Source organism: Capra hircus, chromosome 8, assembly GCF_001704415.2.
Source record: "Capra hircus breed San Clemente chromosome 8, ASM170441v1, whole genome shotgun sequence".
Taxonomy (NCBI): Eukaryota; Metazoa; Chordata; class Mammalia; order Artiodactyla; family Bovidae; genus Capra; species Capra hircus.
The window spans coordinates 37,872,644-37,899,125 of record NC_030815.1 but is presented as its reverse complement, the minus strand read 5'-3'; the positions used below and the strand labels follow the sequence as shown (position 1 = coordinate 37,899,125).

Here is a 26,482-nt window from a genome sequence, read left to right as displayed (position 1 = left end):
AGAAGATTAATATAATCTAGGGAATGTTAGGTGTTGGCGGAAACATGTGGCCATTTGCTATCCCTCTTTACCTAATTTTACTGAGACATAATTGACATACATCACTTTGTAGGTTTAAATCATTCAATGCAATGGTTTGATTTACATATATTGTGACGTGATTGCCACAGTCAATTCAGGTCAATTCAGTCGTTCAGTTGTGTCTAACTCTTTGTGACCCCATGGACTGCAGCATGCCAGGCCTCCCTGTCTATTACCACCTCCAGGAGTTTACTCAAACTTATGTCTGTTGAGTTGGTGATGCCATCCAACCATCTCATCCTTTGTTGTCCCCTTCTCCTTCCGTCTTCAATCTTTCCCAGCATCAGGGTCTTTTCAAATGAGTCAGCTCTTCGCATCAGGTGGCCAAAGTATTGGAGTTTCAGCTTTAACAACAGTCCTTCCAGTAAATATTCAGGACTGATCTCCTTTAGGATGGACTGGTTGGATCTCCTTGTAGTCCAAGGGACTCTCAAGAGTCTTCTCCAGCAACACAGTTCAAAAGCATCAATGCTTCAGCGCTCAGCTTTCTTCACAGTCCAACTCTCGCATCCATACATGACTACTGGAGAAACCATAGCACTGACTAGACGGACCTCTGTTGGCAAAGTAATGTCTCTGCTTTTTAATGTGCTGTCAGGTTGGTCATAACTTTTCTTCCCAGGAGCAAGCATCTTTTAATTTCATGGCTGCCGTCACCATCTGCTGTGATTTTGGAGCCCCCCAAAATAAAGTCTGACACTGTTTCCACTGTTTCCCCATCTATTTGCCATGAAGTGATGGGACCAGATGCCATGATCTTAGTTTTCTGAATGTTGAGTTTTAAGCCAACTTTTTCACTCCTCTTTCACTTTCATCAAGAGGCTCTTTAGTTCTTCTTCACTTTCTGCCATAAGGGTGGTGTCATCTGCATATCTGAGGTTATTGATATTTCTTCCAGAAATCTTGATTCTAGGTTGTGCTTCATCCAGCGTGGCATTTCACATGATGTACTCTGCATATAAGTTAAATAAGCAGGGTGACAATATACAGCCTTGCTGTACTCCTTTCCTGATTTGGAACCAGTCTGTTGTTCCATGTCCAGTTCTAACTGTTGCTTCCTGACCTGCATACAGATTTCTCAGGAGGAAAGTCAGGTGGTCTCGAATTCCTGTCTCTTTAAGGATTTACACAATTTGTTGTGATCCACACAGTCAAAGGTGTTGACTTAGTCAATAACGCAGAAATAGATGTTTTTCTGGAACTCTCTTGCTTTTTTGATGATCCAGCAGATGTTGGCAATTTGATCTCTGGTTCCTCTGCCTTTTCTAAATCCAGCTTGCACATCTAGAAGTTCATGGTTCACGTATTGTTGAAGCCTGGCTTGGAAAATTTTGAGCATTACTTTACTAGCGTGTGAAAGGAGTGCAGTTGTGTGGTAGTTTGAGCATTCTTTGGCATTGCCTTTCTTTGGGATTGGAATGAAAACTGACCTTTTCCAGTCCTATAGCCACTGCTGAGTTTTCCAAATTTGCTGGCGTATTGAGTGCAGCACCTTCACAGCATCATCTTTTAGGATTTGAAATAGCTCAACTGGAATTCCATCACCTCCACTAGCTTTGTCCATAGTGATTGCCACAGTAGGTTCCACTAATATTCATTTTCGCATATAGATACAGTAAAAAGAAAAAAGAAAAAAGAAAAAAAATTCTTCTTACACTCTAATAAGAACTCTTAGGATTAACTCTCTTAACTTTCCTGTATATCATACAGCATTGTTGTTACAGTTGTCATGTTGTTCATTGCATCCCATGTACTTATTTATCTTATAACTGAAAGTTTGTATCTTTGGACCATTTTCCTCCAATTCTGCCTCTCCTCACCTTCTGCCTTTGGTAACCACAAGTCTGATCTCCTTTTCTGTGAACTGGTGTCTTTTAAAAAAAAAGAAAAAAAATCCGCATGTAAGTGAATACTTCTTTTTTTGAAATTTAAGGCTGTGTACTTTTTTTTGGTTTGTTTGTTTTAAATATTACTTGAGTTGTCGTTGGGTAGCTCGGTTGCTTTGGGTAATGTGCACTTTTGAAAGCCTCTCAATTTTCAAAGAGGTTTCCAACTGTAAAGTAGCTGTGTAGGTAATTTTCCCTTGAAGATTAAACTTCAATCACAAGAAATCTCCTTGAAAATGCTTCAGTACTTTGTTGGAGTTAATTGTGTTAAAACTCTGTAAGCCAATTGTAGTGAAACTCTTTAAGCTAGTGATACTTTTTCTTATGGATGAAATAATTATCCTTTGAATAAATGATCACTTCAAAAATATACCATCCTCTGAAGATTTCCATATATGGTAAGATTGTTTTTCCTTGGGAAAACACTGGTTTTGGTAAATTTTTGATAGGAACAAATAATTTCATATGGACATGTTTTTTATTATCAATTTTTGAAGTTACTATTTTTTTTTATTCTTCTTGAAATGGCATTTTGTTTCTGTTATATTAATGCTTGATTCTGCAAAACACTACATCTGTGTTTGGTGATTTTTGGTTTTGTTTGTTGGTTTGTTTCCTGTTTGTTCATTAAATATTTATGGAGCCACCCACTGGTCAGATATTGGTCTCGGTGAATAAGACAGAATGGTCTTTAGGAAACTTACAGTTTATAAGCATAGCTTTTAGTACCCGCACACTCCATTTTATTTTCTAGCAGTAGCATAACACCTGTTCTTAGGAAAATTTTATTGCATTCCTAGTCTTACTTGAATCAAATTCTTACTCTGAGTATTCATGCGTAAACCAGAAAGAATTTTCCTGTGATGGGTTCTCACTTTGGAAAACACTGGCCTAGCATGGAGGTTCTCAAACTTTCCATAAATGAAAATTTCTTCAGAAGGTCAAATTATATAAAATTTGAAAATAAAGGCAGAGATGACCTGCCTGAAATGTGTGTCATGAAACTCTCCCTCAGCAACTCCTTCCTTCAGGTCCCCTTGGGAAACCCTGATGCCCTGTGGGATGCCGCAGAAAATAGGAAATCAGTCATCTCGTACTCAAAATCCACGTCACTACTGAATGTATTGTTTGTTGAGTACTTTGAAGAGATCAGTATTAAAACATAAAGATTTCTTTACTATTGTCTATAGTTGATATCAACTAATACTTTTTAATACCTTTTTCTTGATGCAGTTGTCTCACTTATGACGGCCTACACATGTGGCTGCTAGATATTATTTTTTCTGTCTAATTGTTCTGTCAGGAAATGGGCCACAGATGGCACAGGGTGAGGCCAAGCTCTGGCTGAATTCCTTTTCTCAGGGGCTTTGTATCTTGTCCCTTAGGGTCTCAGGTCAAACACCTCATCCTCCAGGTCATAGTTAGAGATGCCCAGCTTGCATTTGCAGGTCGAATGCTTAAGTGACACCTCCTTACAAACACGTGCATTGTAATTGTTTGTTGTAACTTGTGTTGCTTAGGAAACCAATTTTGAGACTCTCGTGCGTGCTGGTGGTGTCTAGGATAGTGCTCTGTAAGCAGCCACTGTGGGGAGGGAGGAAGGCAGGACTGGGCAGAAGGGAAAGTTGACTGCCTTCAAACCCTGGGCAGATTCCAGAGGCAGCTCGCCCTGACAGGGCCTCAGGGTCCCAAATGGAGGCAAGAGGGTCAGGGCTGAATACTCCGGCTTGGAGCACTCATTGCGTATGGGCTGCTGTTCCCTCCCTCTCTGGGGAGCATGGTCATGAAGAAGGGAACTAGACCCTGGGTGAGTGTCACGTGGGGACAAGGAGCATCCCTTTGCTGAAGGTGCTGAGGGCCTCGTCCAGCAGTGGGGGTGGGGGGTGGTTACCACCAAAGCATCCCTTGTAGTCACACTTTCTGTTTCTCACATTTGTCTATTTTCATTTAAGAACTGAAAAGAAGTAAGCAGTGTTCTGTTTTCCACAGGTAGCTAATGAGATTTCATAATAAAAAATATTAATGCTTAAACTTTGATAAATGAATAAATGGTGAATCTTGTTAACATCATCAGTAATGTGAAAATGTAACATAATCACACATACAAAAATCTATAGTTCAACGTTCTTTTTGACACAATTAGAAATAGGCCTTAATTAAAAAGTATATTATAAATTACTTCAGAAATATTGAGTTTTGTGAAATATAATTTAGGCACTTTTTGATTCATGAAGCTTTTTGTAACAAGAACCAAAGAAAAGTTTTGAGTAGTGATTTGATGGCTTTGTTTTTTTGTAATTGCACTGTATTTAAAATGTCATTATCATTTGCCTGGTATATACTATTACTTTAGTTTCAAAGGTAGTGATTTTTTTCAGTTGCGAATTTTAAAAGTGGGTAATCTAAGAAAGGTAGCTGGGAGAAGTATTCTGTGTGAATATTGGATTTTGGCCTGATAGCAGGCATAAAACTTTTACTTCCAAAAGTTGGCTCACTCTGCAGTAATTGCAGTGATCATTGAAAATGGTGTGGGTTTTCCTTGGGAGGGATGGGCTAGGTAGCCCCTGTCACTTCCTTCCTCTTGGCATCTTGGTGTGACTGATCAGGAAACAGGATTGGATATGAGGCTGGAGAGCACATCCTGGGCTCTAGACTCAGATCTGAGCTTGGGTACCAGTCTATCATCGATCTTGCTTAACAAAATTAACCCTCTAAGCCTTAGTTTCATCATCAGTTAAAATGGAGGTGTTAGTAAGAGAACTTTGATCAGAGGATCTTAGCATGAGGTTTGGCATATTATAAGTGCTTGATAATGGTAGCTGTGATGAGCGATATAATTTTATTGGTCAGTTTTTCTTTTCACTCAGCTTTCAACACTTTAGTAACTATTGAAAGTATAACTTGCTTATGCTCGTAAAAGAAGGAAGGGCAATTTAGAGTTGTCTGTCAGAAAACTAATCTTTGGGGACTTGAGCCTGAATCTTCATGTGAGATGACAGAGTGAAACAGCAGGAAGAAGAGGAAATATATGCAAAGGAGGGCAGGGCGACTTCACACATAGCCTCCATCAGGGGAAGGGAGCTGAGGTCTGTGCTGTTTCAGGACTGACCTGCCTGAGTGTGGCCTGGACCTTGGAATGGAGCTCCTCTTGGTGGCCTTTGGCTTGGTGAAACTGCCCTTGATGGTTTCCTGAGAGAAATTAGGGGGACATCGGGGATTATCAGAGAAATGGGAGTTACCCTCTGAGTAGTGCTGGTAAACATTTCTGATGGACTAACAGTGTGAACATATCTTGAAATGAGCAATACAGAGACCAGTTCATAGAGAAAGCCTAAATCAAAGAAATAGATCTAGTACCAATTGAAAAACAGTTTCACCTGCTGACAGTTTGAAATGTCAGCCTGATACTATTCAGTTAAAGATAATGTGTGTAAGTTACAGCCACCAAGATAACATCACTTTAGGTCTATTCTTTGAGTAAACCACCCAAAGACGTGCTTAGAAGGATTGTTCTGTTTTCCTTGGCCTTCAGATTAGATCTCTCCTCCTTCCAATTCATAAAATGCTAATTTTAGACAAAATATCTAATTAGTATGTCACTAGTTTATTAGTGATTCATGGTTTCTTAATGTTAGCAGAACTGTTTGTCATACTATGTCTGAAACAAATACACTGTCCTAAAGGTTAAATGGACAGTTAGTAATTTCAGCAAACCAATATGCATGTGTGGGTATGCATTGATAGACATCTTATATGGTGGTTTTCAAAGGATACAGAGAAGTATAAAACATACTTATATCTTCAAAGAATTAAGAATTAGTTGCCCAACTGAGCAGTGGTGGCACAAAGTACCCAGTTGTGAAGCAGGCACTCTCACTGTACTAGGTAGGTTAAAAGGGATAATTTATTTGAAAATTTCTGTGTGGTGGTAGGTGTTCTGTCAGAGAACATGGTGCCTATCCACACAAAAGTGATTTATTCACACCACACAACAGCTAGCTGTGGAAAGCCGTAGATGATAAACACTGTGTAAGAAGTATAATGGAAGGTCTCTGGAAGGTATCCAAGAAGTAGCATTGCTGCGGTTTCCAGTGGTCAAAGACAGCTTCATCGAGGAGGTGGAGTCTGGGCAGGGATTGGGTGGTTGAGTTTTGAAGCAGAAAGGAGGGGCCGTTTGTGGTGAGAAGTGAGGTCAAAACTCCTGTGAGGGAGGGAATAATTCATAGTCCAGACTGTTGGGAGTGGACTGCTGATATTTGTGGCTGTGGCTAAATTGTGTTTGGGGGTTGGGATCTTGAAAGCCAAGCAGTAGGGAAGAAAGGTTTTTATGCTAAGATAGTGATACGAGGTCTGTAGCTGCCCAAGGAGATAGTTTAGTGATGGTAATGGTCTACTGAGGGCAGACCCAGCCATTTCCATGCCATTTAAGTGGAAATTAGGTCCCCCAGTCTTGCCTACCTACTGTGAGCATACTTTGTCCTTCACAGTCCATGGATTTTCTCTGCACTAGAGCCCTGGGTGAGATCCACAGGGGATGAAGAAAAGGGAAGGCAAAATGGGGAGTCCACACTGAAAGTACAGAGTCCTGGGAGAAAGATTTGATTGAATTAGACATTTGAATGAATTGGGAAATTGAAACTGGTAGAGTTGTCCTGAGTATGCCAGGCTGACCCTGTATTTAGGAAATGAGGTATTGGCTTATATAATTTCTTACCTGTGCTTCTGGTTTCTCACTTTGATGATTTTTTTCTTCTTCCTGTATTCTTCCTCTCCTTCCACATCTTCCATCCTTCCTTCCACATGTTTCATCAGGAACATGATTCATCATTTGAGAGCCCACAAAAGTCAGCAAACACTTTCTGAGCATCTGCTTTTCTGGTGCTCTGTTCCAGAAGAGACACTGGTCCTTGCCCCTAGTGAGTTTGAAGGGAGAAAAGGAGACAGAAAAGTGAAAAAACATTAAATTCTGAGTTCCGTAATGGAAGGCTATCTGCTGTGTGGTTGATAGAGTGAAAGGAGGAGTGTGGGTCTCTCCCTGGGGGTGACTAAAGCTGGGTGAGAAAAATAAGTGGTGGTTTTGTTGGCTGGACAGGGATAGTAAGGGTATACAAAGCCCAGAAATAGGGGATGGAAAGTAGTGGAGGTATGAAGTAACAAAGGCACTAGAAGTGGCTTCTTTGGTAAAGCCAAAGGCCAGGATTTAATTGGGACATTGATCAGTAGATGCAGCTGAAGAGGTGTTAGGACTGCAGCAGGTCTGTGCACCCTGCAAAATGCTCAGCTTCTGTCCTTAAGGTAAGTCAGCCATGGAAGACCCATGGCTTTGTCATGGTCATATCTGTAGTTTGCAGAGATGACTTGGGCATATCACGGAGGGTAGGTTTGGAAGGGTACATCACAAACTGAGGTTCCACCTGTAATGGTCAGTTATACCTTAGTGACCCAAGCTGCATTGAGGAGACACACTCAGTGTGTGTCTAATTTAAAGAATTTTTGATACATGTATAGTATATGGCAAAAATCTTTCTGGTGATTAACCTCCAGAGAATTTTTACTAGAACCCTTTTTAGAGATGTGATGGCTATGTGTTGGCCATGTGATTTTTGTCAGAGTTGTGAGGACCAATTGAAAGACTATGTCAAGGGTATTTTTTATCCTTATATTTATGCTTATATATACATTTATATTTACTTATACTTAACATTTTCTGGGAGCAGATGGTTGAATTTCAGACTAATGAACTGTAACTTTGATATGATTTTTTAAGAAGAGTGAATCTGGATATATAAATATCTCCATGTCCAACCCTTACATGAGTGCATGCCTATGTGTGTATACATGTGCATGTCTTAGCATGTATGTTTTGCTTGTCTGTGGTGTGTGTGTCCCCTTTTCTGGGTATATTTGATAGTGTAAACCAGGGATTAAACATTGTTAAGAAGTGACTACTGTATAAATATGTTGAGTGATTATCATTTAGTTATGCTAAAATTTTTATCTTCCAGTTCAGTTGGAATACTTTTATTAACAGTGCCTTAAGCAATAGGATATACGGTTGAATTTTCTTTTAGAGAATTGCCTAGTTATATCGGATCCAATTAAGTTTTGCATATGTTATCAGTGGCATTAAATGCAACCAAGTGTGGTGTTAAGTAAAATGAGAAAAGTTATTTTAGTAAAAACCTAACTTGTACTTAATATATCTTGAGCTAGTAAACAGCAAATGTAGGTCTGAAGAATAACATATTTTTATTTAAAACATGAAATGATCATTTAACTTAAGATTATTATTTTAAAATTTGTTAGTAAGTTCACAGTAAACAAACTCAAGTATTTAACTTTTTAAAACACCAAACTAGAAATGAGTAATACTTGAAGAATTTCTGTTCTCCAAGGATGAACAATTCCTTTTTTTCAAACAGGGATCCTTCTTATGCTCTGGCAGTGAGAGTGCCGAGTCCCAACCGTTGGAGTGCCAGGGAATTCCCAACGATTCTTTTCCTATATATCAAGACTTTAAAAGTCACATAATTGTGAAGTAAATAAAAGCAACCTTTTTTATGGTTGGTAAACTTGTATTTAAAAACTATTTGTAAAGTACAATATTCTTAGAAAGGTTTGGTGGAGATACAAACATTGCTGTAATAGTTTTATTTTCTGTCCTGCTTGTCAGTAAATTTTTAAGTTTTTAAAAAAGAACTCTGCTTAAAAATGAAGGCCAAACTAATCAACCTTGAAACAAAAAACATAAAACCCAAAATAGCCCTGGATTGCTATGGTGTTGTGATTGTTACAAGGGAGGTTCTAACCTCCATGTTGTGGCCAGGTGCCGCCTTGTCCAAGTTGTTTGGTGGCTTGGGGCCTTTGTTCCCTAATGTGTAAAATGTGGTTGGAATGGTGATCTGGAGCATTGAAATAGATAATTTAAGTTTATTTTTCCTCTGATTAGTGTTCAAGAGATACAACTCTGTGTTTGGTTCTCTAATATCTGCCTAGTTCATCTATGTGGAGTTTGGGGTTGACTTTTCTTTCGCATGAAATATTTAGAAATAGACATCCTTAGGATACGAGTTGAACAATTACAAACCTAAAGCTGTTATTTGTGTTTAAAATTTTAGGTATGCAATACCCCCGGAACATGGGAAACGACTGGAAAGACTAGCTCAAGGTAGGCTTGCTATTTGTTTTCCACACGATAGGTTCTTTGTTTCTGAGGTATTTTTACTTCAGAGTAGAATATCACTTTGTTAATGTTATTCTATTCAAGTTATTGGCTTCTAAGTATTTTTCTCATTGAGTAATTTTAATTTTTTCCATATTGCATAATCATCATGATTATTTTAGTTGGCTGCTTTGTTTTTTGTCAGCTGATTTCACTTAACCTATTTTAGTTATTTCCAGTTTTTTTCTCCTTTATATAATGTACTTAACATCACTGTGCCAATAAAATTTTTATTTCCTTTAGTTGTACCATTGAGATAAATTCCGAGAAGTACTGATACTGGATCTTGGGCTTCTAGGATGTTTTATGGGTACTTTTCATGTTGCCATATCATTTCACCAGAGAGTTGTGTTAAATCCCCTTCCCCTGGGCCTGAGAGTGCTTGAAGTATGAAGTTGAATGTTTCTAGGTGACGGGACAGGCATAATATTGTATGCCTTCTTAGACTAGTAAAATTAAGCGTACTTTACTGGATCTTGAAATTTTTTTTTTTTTTTAAGACTTTGTGCCTCTTTGTTTTCTTTATTCTTCTAGTTTAATTGAGATGCACTTGACATACAACATGTTATAAGTTTAAGCTGTTCAGCATAATGATTTGACTTGCATCATGAAATGATTGTCACAATAGGTTTAGTGAACATCCATTATCTCATGTGAATATCAAAATAAATAGAAAAACATCTCCCCTTATGATGAAAACTCTTAGAATTTACTCTTTTAACAGCTTTCACATATAACACTCAGCAATGTTAATTATATTTATTGTGTTATTTGTTACATTTCTAGTACTTATTTATCTTGTAATTAGAAGTTTGTACCTTTTGACTACCTTCATTCAGTTGTGCCTCCCTTGACCTTGTCCATCTTCTTCTCTCACTTTTTTAAACAGTTTTAGCTGCCATTTTTATTAATTTTTTAAAATTATTTTTAAAAATTAATATACTGGAATATAGATGCTTTACAATTTGTGTTCCTGCTGTATTGCAAAGTGAATCAGCTATAGGTATACATATATCCACTCTGTTTTGGATTGCCTTCCCATTTACGTCACCACAGAGATTGAGTAGAGTTCCCTCTGCTATATAGTATGTTCTCATTACCTGCCCGTCTACCAGTATATCTACTACTGTAGACAAGAATCCCTTAGAAGAAATGGAGTAGCCATCATAGTCAACAAAAGAGTCTGAAATGCAGTACTTGGATGCAATTCCAAAAACACAGAATGGTCTGTGTTGATTTCCAAGGCAAACCTTTCAGTATCACAGTAATCCAAGTCTATATCTGGACCAGTAATGCTGAAGAAGCTGAAGTTGAATGGTTCTATGAAGACCTACAAGACCTTTTAGAACTAACACCCAAAAAAGATGTCCTTTTCATTATAAGGGACTGGAATGCAAAATTAGGAAATCAAGAGATACCTCAAGTAACAGGCAAATTTGGCCTTGGAGTACAAAAAAAAGTAGGGCAAAGGCGAACAGAGTTTTGTCAAGAGAACAGACTAGTCATAGCAAACACCCTCTTCCAACAACACAAGAGAAGACTCTACACATGGACATCACCAGATGGTCAATACCAAAATCAGATTGATTATATTCTTTGCAGCCAAAGATGGAGAAGCTGTATACAGTCAGCAAAAACAAGACGGGAGCTGACTTTGGCTCAGATCATGGACTCCTTATTGCCAATCAAACTTAAATTGAAGAAAGTAGGGAAAACCACTAGACCATTCAGGTATGACCTAAGTCAAATCCCTTATGATTATACAGTGGAAGTGAGAAGTAGATTCAAGGGATTAGATCTGATAGAGTACCTGAAGAACTATGGATGAAGGATCGTGACATTGTACAGGAGGCAGTGAGGAAGACCATCCCCAATAAAAAGAAATGCAAAAAGGCAAATGGTTGTCTGAAGAGGGCTTACAAATAGCTGTGAAAAGAAGAGAAGTGAAAGGCAAAGGAGAAAAGGAAAGATACACCCATTTGAATGCAGAGTTCCCAAGAATAGCAAGGAGAGATAAGAAGTAGAGGAATACAATAGAATGGGAAAGACTAGAGATTTCTTCCGGAGAAGGCAATGGCACCCCATTCCAGTACTCTTGCCTGGCAAATCCCATGGACAAAGGAGCCTGGTGGGCTGCAGTCCATAGGGTCGCATGAGCGACTTCACTTTCACTTTTCACTTTCATGCATTGGAGAAGGAAATGGCAACCCACTCCAGTATTCTTGGCCTGGAGAATCCCAGGGACGGGGTAGCCTGGTGGGCTGCCATCTATGGGGTCGCACAGAGTTGGACATGACTGAAGCGACTTAGCAGCAGCAGCAGCAGAGATGTCTTCAAGAAAATTAGAGATACCAAGGGAACATTTCATGCAAAGATGGGCACAATAAAGGACAGAAATGATATGGACCTAACAGAAGCAGAAGATATTAAGAAGAGGTGGCAAGAATACATAGAAGAACTATATAAAAAAGATCTTCATGACCCAGATAACCATGATGGTGTGATCACTCACCTAGAGCCAGATATCCTGGAATGCAAAGTCAATTGGGCCTTAGGAAGCATCACTATGAACAAAGCTAGTGGAGGCAATGGAATTCTAGTTATTTCAAATCCTAAAAGATGATGCTGTGAAAGTGCTGCACTCAGTATGCCAGCAAATTGGAAAAACTCAGCAGTGGCAACAAGACTGGAAAAGGTCAGTTTTCATTAATCCCAAAGAAAGGCAATGCCTAAGAATGTTCAAACTACTGCACAATTAAATTCATCTCACATGCTAGCAAAGTAATTCTCAAAATTCTCCAAGCCAGGCTTCAGTAGTACATGAATGTGAACTTCCAGGTCTTCAAACTGGATTTAGAAAAGGCAGAGGAACCAGAGATCGCATTGCCAACATCTGCTAGATCATTGAAAAAGCAAGAGAATTCCAGAAGAACATCTGCTTTATCGAGCATACCAAAGCCATTGACTGTGTGGATCACAACAAACTGTGGAAAATTCTGAAAGAAATGGGAATACCAGATCACCTGACCTGCCTCCTGAGAAATCTGCATGCAGGTCAAGAAGCAACAGTTAGAACTGGACATGGAACAACAGACTGGTTCCAAATCGGGAAAGGAGTACGTCAAGGCCTTATATGTCACCTTGTCTCTTTAACTTACATGCAGAGTATATCATACAAAATGCTGGGCTGGATGAAGCACAAACTGGAATCAAGATTGCTGGGAAAAGTATCAATAACCTCAGATATGCAGGTGATCCACCCTTATTGCAGAAAGTGAAAAAGAACTAAAGAGCCTGTAGATGAAAGTGAGAAAGGAGAGTGAAAAAGCTGGGCTTAAAATTCACCATTCTAAAAACTAAAATCATGGCATCCATCTGGTCCCATCACCTCGTGGCAATAGATGGGGAAACAATGGAAACAGTAACAGACTTTATTTTGAGGGTCTCCAAAATCACTGCAGATGGTGATTTCAGCCATGAAATTAAAAGATGCTTGCTCCTTGGAAGAAAAGCTATGACCAACTTAGACAACATATTTAAAAGCAGGGTGATTACTTTGCCAACAAAGGTCCATCTAGTCAAAGCTATAGTTTTTCCCGTAGTTGTGTATGGATGTGAGAGTTGGACTATAAAGAAAGCTGAACACCAAAGAACTGATGCTTTTGAACTGTGTTGTTGGAGAAGACTCTTGAGAGTTCCTTGGACTGCAAGGAGATCTGACCAGTCCATCCTAAAGGAAATCAATCCTGGATATACATTGTAAGGACTGATGCTGAACCTGAAACTCCAATACTTTTGCCACCTGATGTGAAGAGCTGACTCATTTGAAAAGACCCTGATGCTGGGAAAGATTGAAGGCAGCAGGAGTAGGGGACGACAGAGGGTGAGATGGTTGGATGGCATCACTGACTCGATGGACATGAGTTTGGGTAAGCTCCAAGAGTTGGTGTGGACAGGGAAGCCTGGCGTGCTGCAGTCCATGGGGTCGCAAAGAATTGGAAATGATTGAGTGACTGAACTGAGCTTGTCCATTTTTAAGGGCCAGATTGAGCCATTCTTTTGGAAATTCTATCAGTATCTTTCACTCTGTGCCCACTTGTATCTACTGAGAGTGCCGTTTACTTTTATTCCTTCCCTTAAAGATATGCCAGGCAGCCTTACTATTATTTCTCTCACACGGGGGGAGAATCATATTCACCCCCTTCTGTTTTGCTAACCACCCTAACTTAGGATGATGTAGACTACTAGTGACTTATTTCCAGAGGAAAGTGGAGTTCCGTTGAGTGACAACTAGAGATAAGACATTCTGCTTTTATTCTCCATTGAATCCTCAGGGAGCACTGTTCTTTCAATCAGGTGCCAATCTAAGATTCATTGGTATGTTAGATTTGCCTTGTAGTAGAAAAGGAATTTTGTCCCCGCATTATGTATGCTTTCATTTAATAATAAAATGGGGACACTGACTTGACAGCTCTGAACAGATATTGTTAAAGACATCTAAAAGTTGCTTTCCTTCAAATTATGGAAGAGTATTAGAAAGAATAGTTAGGGTATCATGTTTGTTAAAAGCATTATTGTAATTTTGGCAGCCTAATAACTATAAAGCCTTGGTGTTTTTATAATGTAATACATTACAGTAATAATAGCAATGTAATTGTAATCTTGAACTTCGTTATGGACTATTTTCATGAATATTAAGTGGATGGATCCTGGTTCTGGATAATAGATTATAGCACAGCTTAGAATATGATTACCATAATCCTTAAATACACAGGCAGTGAACTTTGTGCTAAATCTATATGCTGTGGACTCTTCTGTTCTCTGTGATAATAATTCTACCATTTTCTGTTCACCTCACTGCCCCAGAATTTTTAAACTGGAGCAATGTAAACTTGGCGATACGGAATCACATGTTTAATTTTTTGCTATAAACTGTCTGTATACACTTTGATATAAACTGCCTGAAAATGACATTCCAGAAAAATGGATGCCATTAGCTTAATCAGTAAGAGATTAATAAACTTGAAGGTTGAAAAGGAACTTTAAACTCAATTGCGTGTTTATTGAAAATTTTTTGCAGCATTATTTTGAGAAATGATTCAAGGGAAAGACCCTATAAGACAGTGGAGGATTTCTATCTTCTGAGCAGATGTCAGGCAAATTAATTGAATTCTGCTAAACAATTAAAATGATAAAATAATGCAGTAAATATGAGGGAGCCTTATAGGATGTCTAGGTCAAGGCAGCACTTGATACATAATATGAAAAGCAGCCTCGGATATTTTCCATTATCTTGTCTGCACATCATAATTATCACAGTTGCCTTTTATGCATGAATGCTTTCATCTTTGGTTTCTATTGAAATCTTGATTGACGGTGGCACCTGCAAATATTTTATCTGAAAACCGTTAGGTCTGCATCTAATAAAGCCAGGAGTTCGATTTTGCCCTTCAGTTGCTTTCTCATTTATACAGTTTTTTTCTAATATCATGTAGATATAAAAGTAATAAAAAATCTCAAGTGAATTGTTGCAGTTTTTATACTTGTTATGTTTGCCTATAATGCCATTGCATTCTTTCTAATTTTTGATTCAATACAATTGAATGGGAAGTAAAAAGGATACTAGAGATACAACATCATGAATGACAGTTTTGAAGATTTTCAGTTTTAAGAATGTCTAAATCTCATCTATTTTAGAAATTAGACAATATCTTAGTGGTTCTATTAAGTTAAGCAAAATATGGATTAAAGTAAATTGGGAGCAGCTGATGTGTATATGTGTGTGTGTATGTGTGAATGACTTTTTCATTGGTCTCTCATTGTGAATAAAGTGCTAATAGTTTTTAAAAAATTAAAGAGGACTCACTTTGGTCAAAATTTTGGTTACTGGAAAAAGAATATGTGAGTTAGGACTTTATGCAGCAGATTTTGTAAGTGTGAATGATTAGCAGGAATTTTGTTTTAAGTGACAGTATAGTAAAGTTCAGTATACTGGTTCTTTTGTAGTCTTACATTTACTTGTAGCAAGTGTTTTTGTTTTTACCTATTAAAGTGACACTCAAAAAGGAACGAATGAATCATGGTTATGAGGGATTAATTTAGTTCAGATTTCTTTAAGCAGTCAATTTTGGTGTGTGTGTGTGTCTTTAAATGACTAGTCATCTTGAGTTTAAGCCTGTGAAACAGAATCTTAGCCTGATTAGCAGGGATCCCTGTTCCAGGAGGAGGGCATGGCAGTTCCAGGGCACTCCAGTATACTTGCCTGAAGAATCCGCATGGACAGGGAAGCCTGGCGAACTACAGTCCATGAAGTTGCAAAGAGTTGGACACAATTGAGCAACTAAGTACATTCTGTTCAAGGAGGTGGCCAAAGGGTCTGTAGGCTGGATGCAGGCAGCTTGTGGACTCTCTGAAATTATGTTCAATATTGGGCATATATGTGGATTTCTGGGAAGCTAACCCATCATCAGATCCATCAAGATGGTTTGGTCCAAAAGGGATTATGAACCACTGCTGTTTAAAGACTGAAAGAGTAGCAATAAATAACAAGTCATTTAAATTTTATAAATGTTCCAAATTGACCCTTTCTCTTACCTCTGACTTGAAATTAGGGAAATGAACTTTTATCAGCTCTCAAAATGATAAATACATAATTCCCTTAAACATTCATTTACATGATGGCCTGAAAATATTACATTAAAATGCTTGGTTTTGAAAGGCTAATAAATTAAATGCCCTTGATTATGAACAATCAATTTTAAGTGACTCCCTAAGACAAAAAATGAAGAAGTTCAGTGATACATCCTCTGCCTTCATTCCTAACTCATGCTTTAGGAATGGAGATCAATGTATGTGTCATGGTATGTTTATTTTCATCATACTATCACTTGTTATATTAGAAATGGTGAAGCAGTCCCTGAATTTAATTTCCTCGTGTGTGTGTGTTAGTCACTCAGTCATGTCTGACTCTTTGCAACCCCATGGACCATAGCTGCCAGGCTCCTCTGTCCATGGGGATTCTCCAGGCAGGAATACTGTAATGGGTTGCCATGCTCGTCTCCAGGCGACCTTTTTGATGTCAAATATCACAATTTGTTGGACATGAATTTGAGCAATCTCTGGGAGATAGTGGAGGACAGAGGAGTCTGGCATGCTATAGTCCATGGATTGTAGAGTTGGATGTGACTTAGCGATTGAATAACAGTCACAGTCTGTGTTGAATTTTAAAACTGTGTACCCAGCCATGTTCCTGGTGGGATTTTAAACATTGAACCATAATACATAACATACACATGCTACAATAATTAGAATGTGGGGTGAAAGACAGTTCTGAGAAATGACAGGTAGGGAATGGGAGGAAGAATTCAGGAAAGGAATGCCAGCTAGCAGGGAAAAATTACAGTGGAGGAGAATTAAGAATTCTTTGATTCTGTTGGGTGGAAGTTGAGCCAGAAAACCTGGTTAGCTTGACTGACTAACTTGTGCCAAAGTCCTTGGCCTGAGGAGTCCTGGTGACCTGTGCATGTGTGATCCATATGTCGTGTCAAGGTGGGAAAAAGCTGGAGCTGAAACAAAGTGGTCTCAAGAATGCAGTAAAAAACTATGTGTAATGGTCTGTATACCTGTTAAATTAGGTGAAAGTTTTATAAGTGTTCTGCAAGCCAGTTTGAAATAGAAAAACTTTCCTGTTATTCGCTGCACTATGTTCAGGAGATAAAAATAAGGCAATTATTCAGGAGAACTACCATGCTTCTCTATATAGTCAGTATGAATTTCTTCTGGCTCTCCTCTTGGAGAGCTCCATGAGGCTTTGTCTCTACAGTAGAGATGTTGATGGATTATTGGACATGTGGAGCAGAGTGAAACCTGCAATGTGATAACTTTCTACCCAACCATTAATTGCTCAAAATGGGGTAGGAAGAACAGAGAGGTCAACTATAGCCTAAACCTCTAATGTTGACCTCTTAACTAAGAATGTGGGTAAAAATGATCAAGTATCACCCCACATAATATAGTTCATTGGTTCTTTTCACTAATAAGCATGTTAAGAAATTTCACACATGAATCAAATTGCTGTTCATTGTTCATTCGCTGTCATGTCTACAGCATTTTCTACAGAAACATACTTGTATATCCTTTTCCTTACCATCTGTTTATATGGCTATTGTACTTTTAAAGCATCGTATCAGTCATACGAATATTGCAAAAGCCATTTCAAGCCTACATCATTTTGTTGTGCTTCACTTTATTGTGAGTTGCAGAAAATGCATTTTTTTTCTTGCAAATTGATTGTGGCAGCCCTATGTTGAGCAAGTCTGTTGGTACCATTTTCCCAATAGTATTTGCTCACTTATCATCTCTCTGTCACATTTTGGTAATTCTCACATCTCAAACTTTTTCACTATTATGTTTGTTTTATGATCTATGAATTGCAACAATTACAACTCATGGAAGGGTTAGATGATGATTAACATTTCTAGCAATAAAGTATTTTAAAATTAAGGTATGTACTTTTGGGGGGCACAATTCTATTGCACACTTAAGAGATTATAGTATAGTATAAACATAATTATAAATGCACTAGGAAACCAAAAATTCTTGTGACTTGCTTTACTGTTATACTTGCTTTATTACAGTTATCTAGAAGAGAGCCTGCAACATCTCTGAGGTATGCTTGTATAAAACTCTGTCAAAGCATACTTGGGTAAATTTCAGTTAAGTTGTCTTAATCAAATCTATTGCTAGTGTGAACATACAGTCTATAGGTCTGGTTTCTCATCTTTCCCCTCTCCTTCCCTTTCTTATTCCTTTCTTTCCTAAGTGGTTAATAGCTAATGTCAGTTTCTTCAGACTAGTGTTTATATATAGGAAATTTGATGTTTTTAAGCTTTGATTTTTAAATTTTTACCGTGGCTAAAACTTCGTTGATTTAATAGTAGCAGCATGTGTTTGTCATGTGAGATTGGGATTTAGAGTACATCTGCTCTGTTTCTAAAACAATTTAAAAACATCTAATGATATTTTAGGTCAGATAGAGGTAAAATGTACTTATAGTAAAAGCCACCTGTTAAAACATAAAGTTTAGTGAGTTTTGACAGATAAATACAGTGGTGTAATTACGACTACTCTCAAGATAGAGAACATTTCCAGTAGGCCCCAGAAATTCTCTTGTGCCCTTTTCTAATTACTTCTCCCTACCAGCAACCACTAACCAGATTTCTGTCTCTAGAATGTTATTAACATGGAATTGTGCAATGTGTAGACTCTTCTCTGTTAGAATAGTGCTTCTCGCATCTGATCACTTTTATGTTGTACAGGGTGTCCTTGGATGTGTATAGCACCTGGGAAATCCCATGGACAGAGGAGCCTGGCAGGTTACATTCCATTGGGTCACCAAGAGTCAGACATGACTTTGCGACTCAACAACAGAAACAATATTCACAAAACATAAGCCATTAACCATTTTGAAGTGTACAATATGGTTACGTTTAATATATTTGTATTGTGTAACCATCACCTCTGTCTAGTTCAATAGATTTTCATCATCCTGTAAGGAAACCTTGTATTTTTTACTCAGTCATACTGTATTTCCCCTTACCCCTTCTTAGCCCCTGGAAATTAACAGTCTGCTTTCTGTCTAGGTATTCACATATTCTGGATGTCTCATATGCATGAAATCATTTAAATGTGACTTTTGTGCCTGACATCTTTTATGTAGCATGTTTTCTATGTTATATCTTATATCTGTACCTCACTCTTTTTTATAGCTAAGTAATATTTCATTGTGAAGATATACTACATTTTGCACTTCCATTTACCAGTTGATGGACATTAGGTTGTTTCCATTTTCTTATAATGGCTAAGATTTTTGTGCCTTATATCACTGGCTTCCCATAAGGATCCCCCCAGCAAGGATAGCCACTATGGAAAACAGTATGAATGTTCCTCAAAAAATTGAAAATAGAACTAATATATTATACAGCAGTTCTACTTCTATGTATGTATTTGAGGGAAATGAAATCACTGTCTTCAAGATATATCTATTACCTCAAATGTTCATTGCAGCATTATTTACAGTAGCCACGATATGGAAACCACCTGTGTGTCCATTGACAGGTGAACGAATAAAGCAAAGTGTTATATGTATACAGTAGACTATCATTCAGGCATAAGAAAGCAGGAAATCCTGTCATTTCCTTCAACATGGAAGAATCTTGAGTCCGTTATGCTAAGTTAAAAAAGTCAGGCAGAAACAGACAAGTGCTGCATGATCTTATTTATATGTGAGAATTATAAAAACCAAACCTACAGGTAGAAACAACAGTTTGGTGACTGCCAGAGGCAGGGGGTGGTGGAATTGGGTGAAGATTGTCCCAAAGTATTGACTTCAGTATGAGTAGGTTCTGGGGATGTACTGTATTATATGGTAACTACAGTGAACAATACTGTATTGAAAGTTTCTAAGAGAGTAGATCTTAAAACTTCTCATCACACAAAAAATAACTATTTTTAGGTGATGAATGTGCACTAAACTTACTGTGGTAATCATTTCACAATATGTACATATAGGCAACCATTACCCTGTGTATTTTAAACTTATGCAATGTTATTTGTCAATTATATCCTGATATTGGGGAAAAAAAAGAACCCACTGAGGAAGATAATAATAGCATCCTGATTATGTGGATGGGGAAATTGAGGAGCTGAGAGATTGTGGAAATAGTTGAGGCTATATGAGTTGTTGGACTTGTGTTAGAAATCAGTGTCTCTGTAGGGTTTCTTTATTAGTCTCTTGTTCTGTTAACTATATGGACAAGATAAGAGTGACTTCAAATAATTCAAACAGTTAGGTTTTTGATCTAAAACTTAGTTCTTCTATTAATAGCACTGTTAACGTATGTGTTTATTGTGAGCAATGATGGAAAGAGGAAAGTTGGTCCTCAGGTAATCTTGTGTTAAGTGCCTATAAGAGGAGATTAAGATTTATCAAAATCCCATAGCATAGTTTATACCTCACAGTATGCTGTCTCTCAAGTGAGGGGAGTGAAACGCTAGGACTCCACAATACGCATGCAGATTTTGCATCTTGCTCCCTTATTATGTTTGTTTGTATGCAAACATAAACTAAATGATCTAACGTGACAAAAGTAAGTGCTGCAGAAAGATGTGCCAGTTTTATTCTGTGTGTTGTTCTACACCTGTCATATTTCCTAATGGTCATGGGATATGTGAGATGCTAGCTGGTATTTCCACTACTAGGTACTTGAGGGGTCAGTGTAGCTCTGTTTCTTTATTGGAACTTCTTGGTCTTCAAGACTGTGAAAGACTGGACCTCTCCCATTGTGTGACTGGTAAGTTGGAAAATCTTATGGAATGCTGCAGTAGTAACATTCAAATATGGTAACTTTTGGAGAAGAATTCTTCCATATTACTGAAAACTTGGAAAAAAATCATCAAGAAAGTAAACATAAGAATAGAAAATAAAGATTCTGAAAGGCATGTATTAAAAAACTTACTTCCAAAACTGAACACATACCTTGTTTTCTGTTTATTTAGTGGCTTTCAGAAAACTCTGATAGTCTTCAGTTGAATTTTTAGTTAAATATTTTCTTTTCTATCAGATCTATTTTGGTATATTTCATACATGTGATTGTTTCCAAATTTATTTTCTTCACTTACTATGTAGATAGCCCAGGGCTGAAATAGTTCTGAGTTTTTTAAAAATTACCATTTTGTATCAAATAGTATTCTGGTTATGTTGGCTGGCCTAAATATTGGATGAAATATTTTTCATAAATGCTGGAGTGAGGGGTGAGTGTAAACCATGTACTCCTGCAGGTATTTTGAGGTAAAATTCATTTTGAGATAGGTACTTTGTGTCATAACTTGTGGTTTATCAGGTGTTTTCCAGGGCAATGTAAAATATAATTCTGATAGCCTATTGAAAATATAAATTCTGAACCAGTGTGAAGTTCTTAATATATTGCAAATTGCCTTCCTTCAGTGGTTTTCCAATTTAAATTAACTTATGACCAGTCACCACATTGTTCAAGTCCTGATTACAAATCCATATCAAAAGGAAATTAAATAGACTCCTCTTTCTTCATTGATTTTAATTTAAAGTTTAATTCGTGCAGTGCTGAGCAGAGGTACAGATTTGAAAAGTTTGATAGATCCATTTAAATTGTATTGTTAAAACTTTTCCATGGGTTGTGTGTTTGGGGATCTCTGCTGTGCTTTACTGAGTGGTATAGGTTCAGGACAGCTTATTATGTAGACTCATCATTTTCATTACATTATGTGGTTCTTTCTCACCATTCACTGGAGTCTGCATTTTTTCACAGGTTGTTTATTTCTATTTATGTATTATGAATACTAACTGTAGACAGAGAGCTGTATCAGATGACCAGATAGGGCATGATTATTCCTTTTATTCCCACAGGTATTGTAGAGAATGATGGTATTTCTGATGTTTCTGTTGGATGTATGTTTTCAGTTCAATTCAGTTCCTTTCAGTCACTTAGTTGTGCCCGACTCTTTGCAACCCCAAGGACTGCAGCACGCCAGGCCTCCCTGTCCATCACCAACTCCCGGAGTTTATCCAGACAAATGTCCATTGAGTCAGTGATGGTTGATTCAGCCATCTCATCCTCTTTCGTCCCCTTCTCCTCCTGCCATCAATCTTTGCTAGCATCAGGGTCTTTTCAAAGGAGTCAGCTCTTCACATCATGTGGCTAAAGTATTGGAGTTTCAGCTTCAACATCAGTCCTTCCAATGAACACTCAGGACTTATCTCCTTTAGGATGGACTGGTTGGATCTCCTGCAGTCCAAGGGACTCTAAAGAGTCTTCTCCAACACCACAGTTCAAAAACATCAATTTTTTGGCACTCAGCTTTCTTTATAGTCCAACTCTCATATCCATACATGACTACTGGAAAAACCATAGCCGTAACTAGATGGACCTTTGTTGGCAAAGTAACGTGTCTGCTTTTTAATATGCTGTCTAGGTTGGTCATAACTTTTCTTCACAGGAGCAAACATCTTTTAATTTCATGGCTGCAGTCACCATCTGCAGTGATTTTGGAGACTGAAGAAAATAAAGTCTGTTACTGTTTCCACTGTTTCCCCGTATATTTGCCATCAAGTGATGGGACCAGATGCCATGATCTTAGTTTTCGGAATGTTGGGCTTTAAGTCAACTTTTTCACTCTCCTCTTTCACTTTCATCAAAAGGCTGTTTAGTTCTTCTTCACTTTCTGCCATAAGGGTGGGTGTCATCTGCATATCTGAGGTTATTGATATTTCTCCCAGCAGTCTTGATTTCAGCTTGTGCTTCATCCAGCCTGGCATTTCGCATGATGTACTCTGCATAAAAGTTAAATAAGCAGAGTGGCAGTATACAGCCTCGACGTACTCCTTTTTCAATTTGGAACCAGTCTGTTGTTCCATGTCCAGTTCTAACTGTTGCTTCTTGACCTGGATACAGATTTCTCAGGAGGCAGTTAAGGTGGTCTGGTATTCCCATCTCTTTCAGAATTTTCCACAGTTTATTGTGATCCACACAGTCAAAGGCTTTGGCATAGTCAATAAAGCAGAAATAGATGTTTTTCTGGAACTCTTCTTGCTTTTTCCATGATCCAGTGGATGTTGGCAATTTGATCTCTGGTTCCTCTGCCTTTTCTAAATCCAGCTTGAACATCTGGAAATTCATCATTCACGTATTGTTGAAACTTGGCTTGGAGAATTTTGAGCATTACTTTACTAGCATGTGAGATGAGAGCAAATGTGTGGTAGTTTGAGCATTCTTTGGCATTGCCTTTCTTTGGGATTGGAGTGAAAACTGACCTTTTCCAGTCCTGTTGCCACTGCTGAGTTTTCCAAGTTTGTTGGCATATTGAGTGCAGCACTTTCACAGCATCATCTTTCAGGATTTGAAACAGCTCAACTGGAATTCCATCACCTCCACTAGCTTTGTTCATAGTGATGCTTCCTAAGGCCCACTTGACTTCATCTTCCAGGATGTCTGGCTCGAGGTGAGTGATCATACCATCATGATTATCTGGGCGAAGATCTTTTTGTATAGTTCCTCTGTGAATTCTTGCCACTTCTTTTTAATACCATCTGCTTCTATTAGATCCATAGCATTTCTTTCTTTTATTGTGCCCATCTTTGCATGAAATGTTCCCTTGGTATCTCTCATCTTCTTGAAGAGATCTCTAGTCTTTCCCATTCTGTTGTTTGCCTCTATTTCTTTGCATTGATCACTAAGGAAGGCTTTCTTATCTCTCCTTGCTATTCTTTGGAACTTTGCTTTCAAATGGGTATAATCTTTCCTTTTCTCCTTTGCTTTTTGCTTCTCTTCTTTTCACAGGTATTTGTAAGGCCTCCTCAGACAGCCATTTTGCTTTTTTGCGTGTCTTTTTCTTGGGGATGGTCTTGATCCTGGTCTCCTGTACAGTGTCACGAATTTCCATCCATAGTTCATCAGGCACTTTGTCTTTCAGATCTAGTCCCTTAAATCTGTTTCTCACTTCCACTTTATATTTGTAAGGGATTTGATTTAGGTCATACCTGAATGGTCTAGTGGTTTTAAAATATTTCTGTTTTTAACAATCCAGGTGTAGGTACTTAAGCAGATGTGCTATTCTTTGCAGGTAGTTCTTTATATCCTAATAGCTTCTTTTTTTTGTTTTTAGATGTCTGCTTTTTTTCCTTCTGGCGATCTATGGCCTCACATGCTCCATGGTGGCATCCGTAAAGGCTTATTTGCTTTAAAACTATTATTGTAAAACCCTCTATTCTATGAGGTTAAAGTTATTCTCAGTTAGGTAATGAGTGTTTATAATTCTTTGGTCAGATTGGCCCTGTTCTTGAGCTGTTTATATGTAGTGAGCCACAGAGTGAGATAAGTAACGTTTCCAATGGCCTTATCTTCATTTTGGCCATGGAGTTAAAGAGCATCTGTGCTTTTTTCTGCTTAACCCAGATACACAGCACATGCTTTCCTGGTGAGTTCTCTGTTCAGGGCTTGTCTCTGTGGTTCTCCTCTGTCCCATCCACATTTCTCTTACCTTTCTCATCTTGCTTTCCTGCTCTCACTGTGGTGGTTTTTCCCTCTGAGTGCGGAAGGTGAAGGCTAGGACATCAAGTACATGTGTTTTCTCTAGCTTATATAACCAAGTTAATGAGAGTTTTTCTCAGACAGACTGCAGTGTTGAAGGCAGAGATGGAGAGAAACAGCTGGGTTTCAGTGCATCATGTACTGTTGAATGAACGAGTTGCTGTGTGTTTAACTTCTTCACCTAAAGGCTTCTTCAAGACACTGGTCCCATATAGGCTGGTGAGACAGACAGGTTTCCATGCTGTTGAGTGGTCCTGGCTGGGAGTTAGTTCCAGGAATGAATAGCAGTTAAAGTCCTGAATATTCATTGGAAGGACTGAAACTCCAATATTTGGCCACCTGATGCAAAGAACTGACTCTTGAAAAGACCCTGATCCTGGAAAAGATTGAAGGTGGGAGGAGAAGGGGATGACAGAGAATGAGATGGTTGGATGGCATCACCAACTCAATGGACATGAGTTTGAGTAAACTCTGTGAGTTGGTGATGGACAGGGAGGCCTGGTATGCTGCAGTCCATGGGGTTGCAAAGAGTTGGACACGACTGAGTGACTGAACTGAACTGAAACTATATGAAATTGATCAGAAAGAAACAGATAGGAAATGGCTGTGTGTCTACTGTATGTTGGGCATTGGGACAAGTGCTTCTAGAATGGGTGCTTTTAGGAGTCTAAAGTAAGAGATTCCTGTATTAAAACTGCAGATTTTCCTCTTCTAACCTCCCTTAATATTTTATCTACTTATCAGATAATAGGTAGACTGAGTTTAAATTTGTTGCAAATTTTTAAAGTTGCAGTTCAGTCGCTCAGTCGTGTCCAACTCTTTGAGACCCCATGAATTGCAGCACGCCAGGCCTCCCTGTCCGTCACCAACTCCCGGAGTCTACTGAAACTCATGTCTATCGAGTTGGTGATGCCATCCAGCCATCTCATCCTCTGTCATCCCCTTCTCCTGCCCCCAATCCCTCCCAGCATCAGGGTCTTTTCCAATGAGTCAGCTCTTCACATGAGATGGCCAAAGTATTTGAGTTTTAAGGTTTAGTCATTTTGTATTATGCAGACAACTCTTGGCAGATCTTTTTGTAAAAAAGATCAACCTTTGGTGATAAAAATATGTATCATTTAGTTTTTAAGAATTCTGACTCTAGTTTTTAGCACTGTGATTTTTGATGGTGGACTTGGTCTATAGTTGTATAAAGCCGTCATTATATAAGAATACTAAAACATAAACTTAAAAATTGATTTGAAATTATATCTTAATTAATGCATTACTGCTTGTATTTACTGTTTCCATTTAGGTTTTTTCCCAAGCAGTTCTCAAGGGTGTGATGCATTTCTTCGCCACAAGATGACACTGATATCTCCCTCAGTATTAAAGAAATACGGCATTCCCTTTGACAAGGTACATTAGTGTTACTCTTCAACAGAATCATTTCATATGTGTAAAATTTGTGTTTAAGACAAATTCAACATAAACTAATATATCTTTGACTTCCAGTAGGATTTTTAGGGTATGAAGAGAAATATTCAGATTCATGTTTTACTTAGGTAACAATTATTTACCTATGTGCTGATTTGAAATTACTTTTTTTTGTTGTTGTTTTTTTAAAGACCCAATTGACTTTAATTCCACTTTTGTTAAAATTATAGTTAAAATAGTTAACTATATTAGAAAAGTACTAATGAAAGTATGAATTAGAAATTAGAAAAGTACTAATTAGAAAAATACTAATGAAAGATGTGAAGTAAGAAAAGCTCTTGGCATGTGTTTTTTTCCTTTTTTTTCATATGCCTGTATCTATTCTTTTTCAAATTCTGAAATTACATATTTTTTGAAATTAATTTCAGGTATATTTACTTGAGAGTTCATGCACTTCTAGTTCACTTGTAACAATACTGAAAGTAAAATGTAGCACATTCGACATGCAGTAATTCTCTTTCACTGACATCTTTTGTGTGAACAACAGAATTTATGTTAACGCCATCTATTTTTTTTTTTAAAGAAATCAGAGCAGTTTTTATTAGCAGTTTGATTGGTTAGAATCAGTGATTATGGTGTCAGTATGTTATTTCTAAACACATTCAGACATAATACAATTGAGATTTCATTATGGATAGAATTGCCTGATGATTTAATAATCAGATATTGCTTCTTTGGAATATTTCTGAAGATTA

The 26,482-nt window shown here is 37.9% G+C and overlaps 1 protein-coding gene across 2 annotated transcripts in view; it reads left to right on the top strand.

Moving 5' to 3' along the window:
• The window catches only part of KDM4C (lysine demethylase 4C), a 400,467-nt gene that overhangs the window by 84,009 nt on the left and 289,976 nt on the right, over positions 1–26,482 (top strand). For both annotated transcript variants that reach the window (XM_018052007.1, XM_018052008.1), the window contains 2 exons: positions 9,086–9,135; positions 25,606–25,709. In XM_018052007.1, the coding sequence (XP_017907496.1) occupies positions 9,086–9,135; positions 25,606–25,709 (154 nt within the window). The remainder of the gene's footprint in view (positions 1–9,085; positions 9,136–25,605; positions 25,710–26,482) is intronic.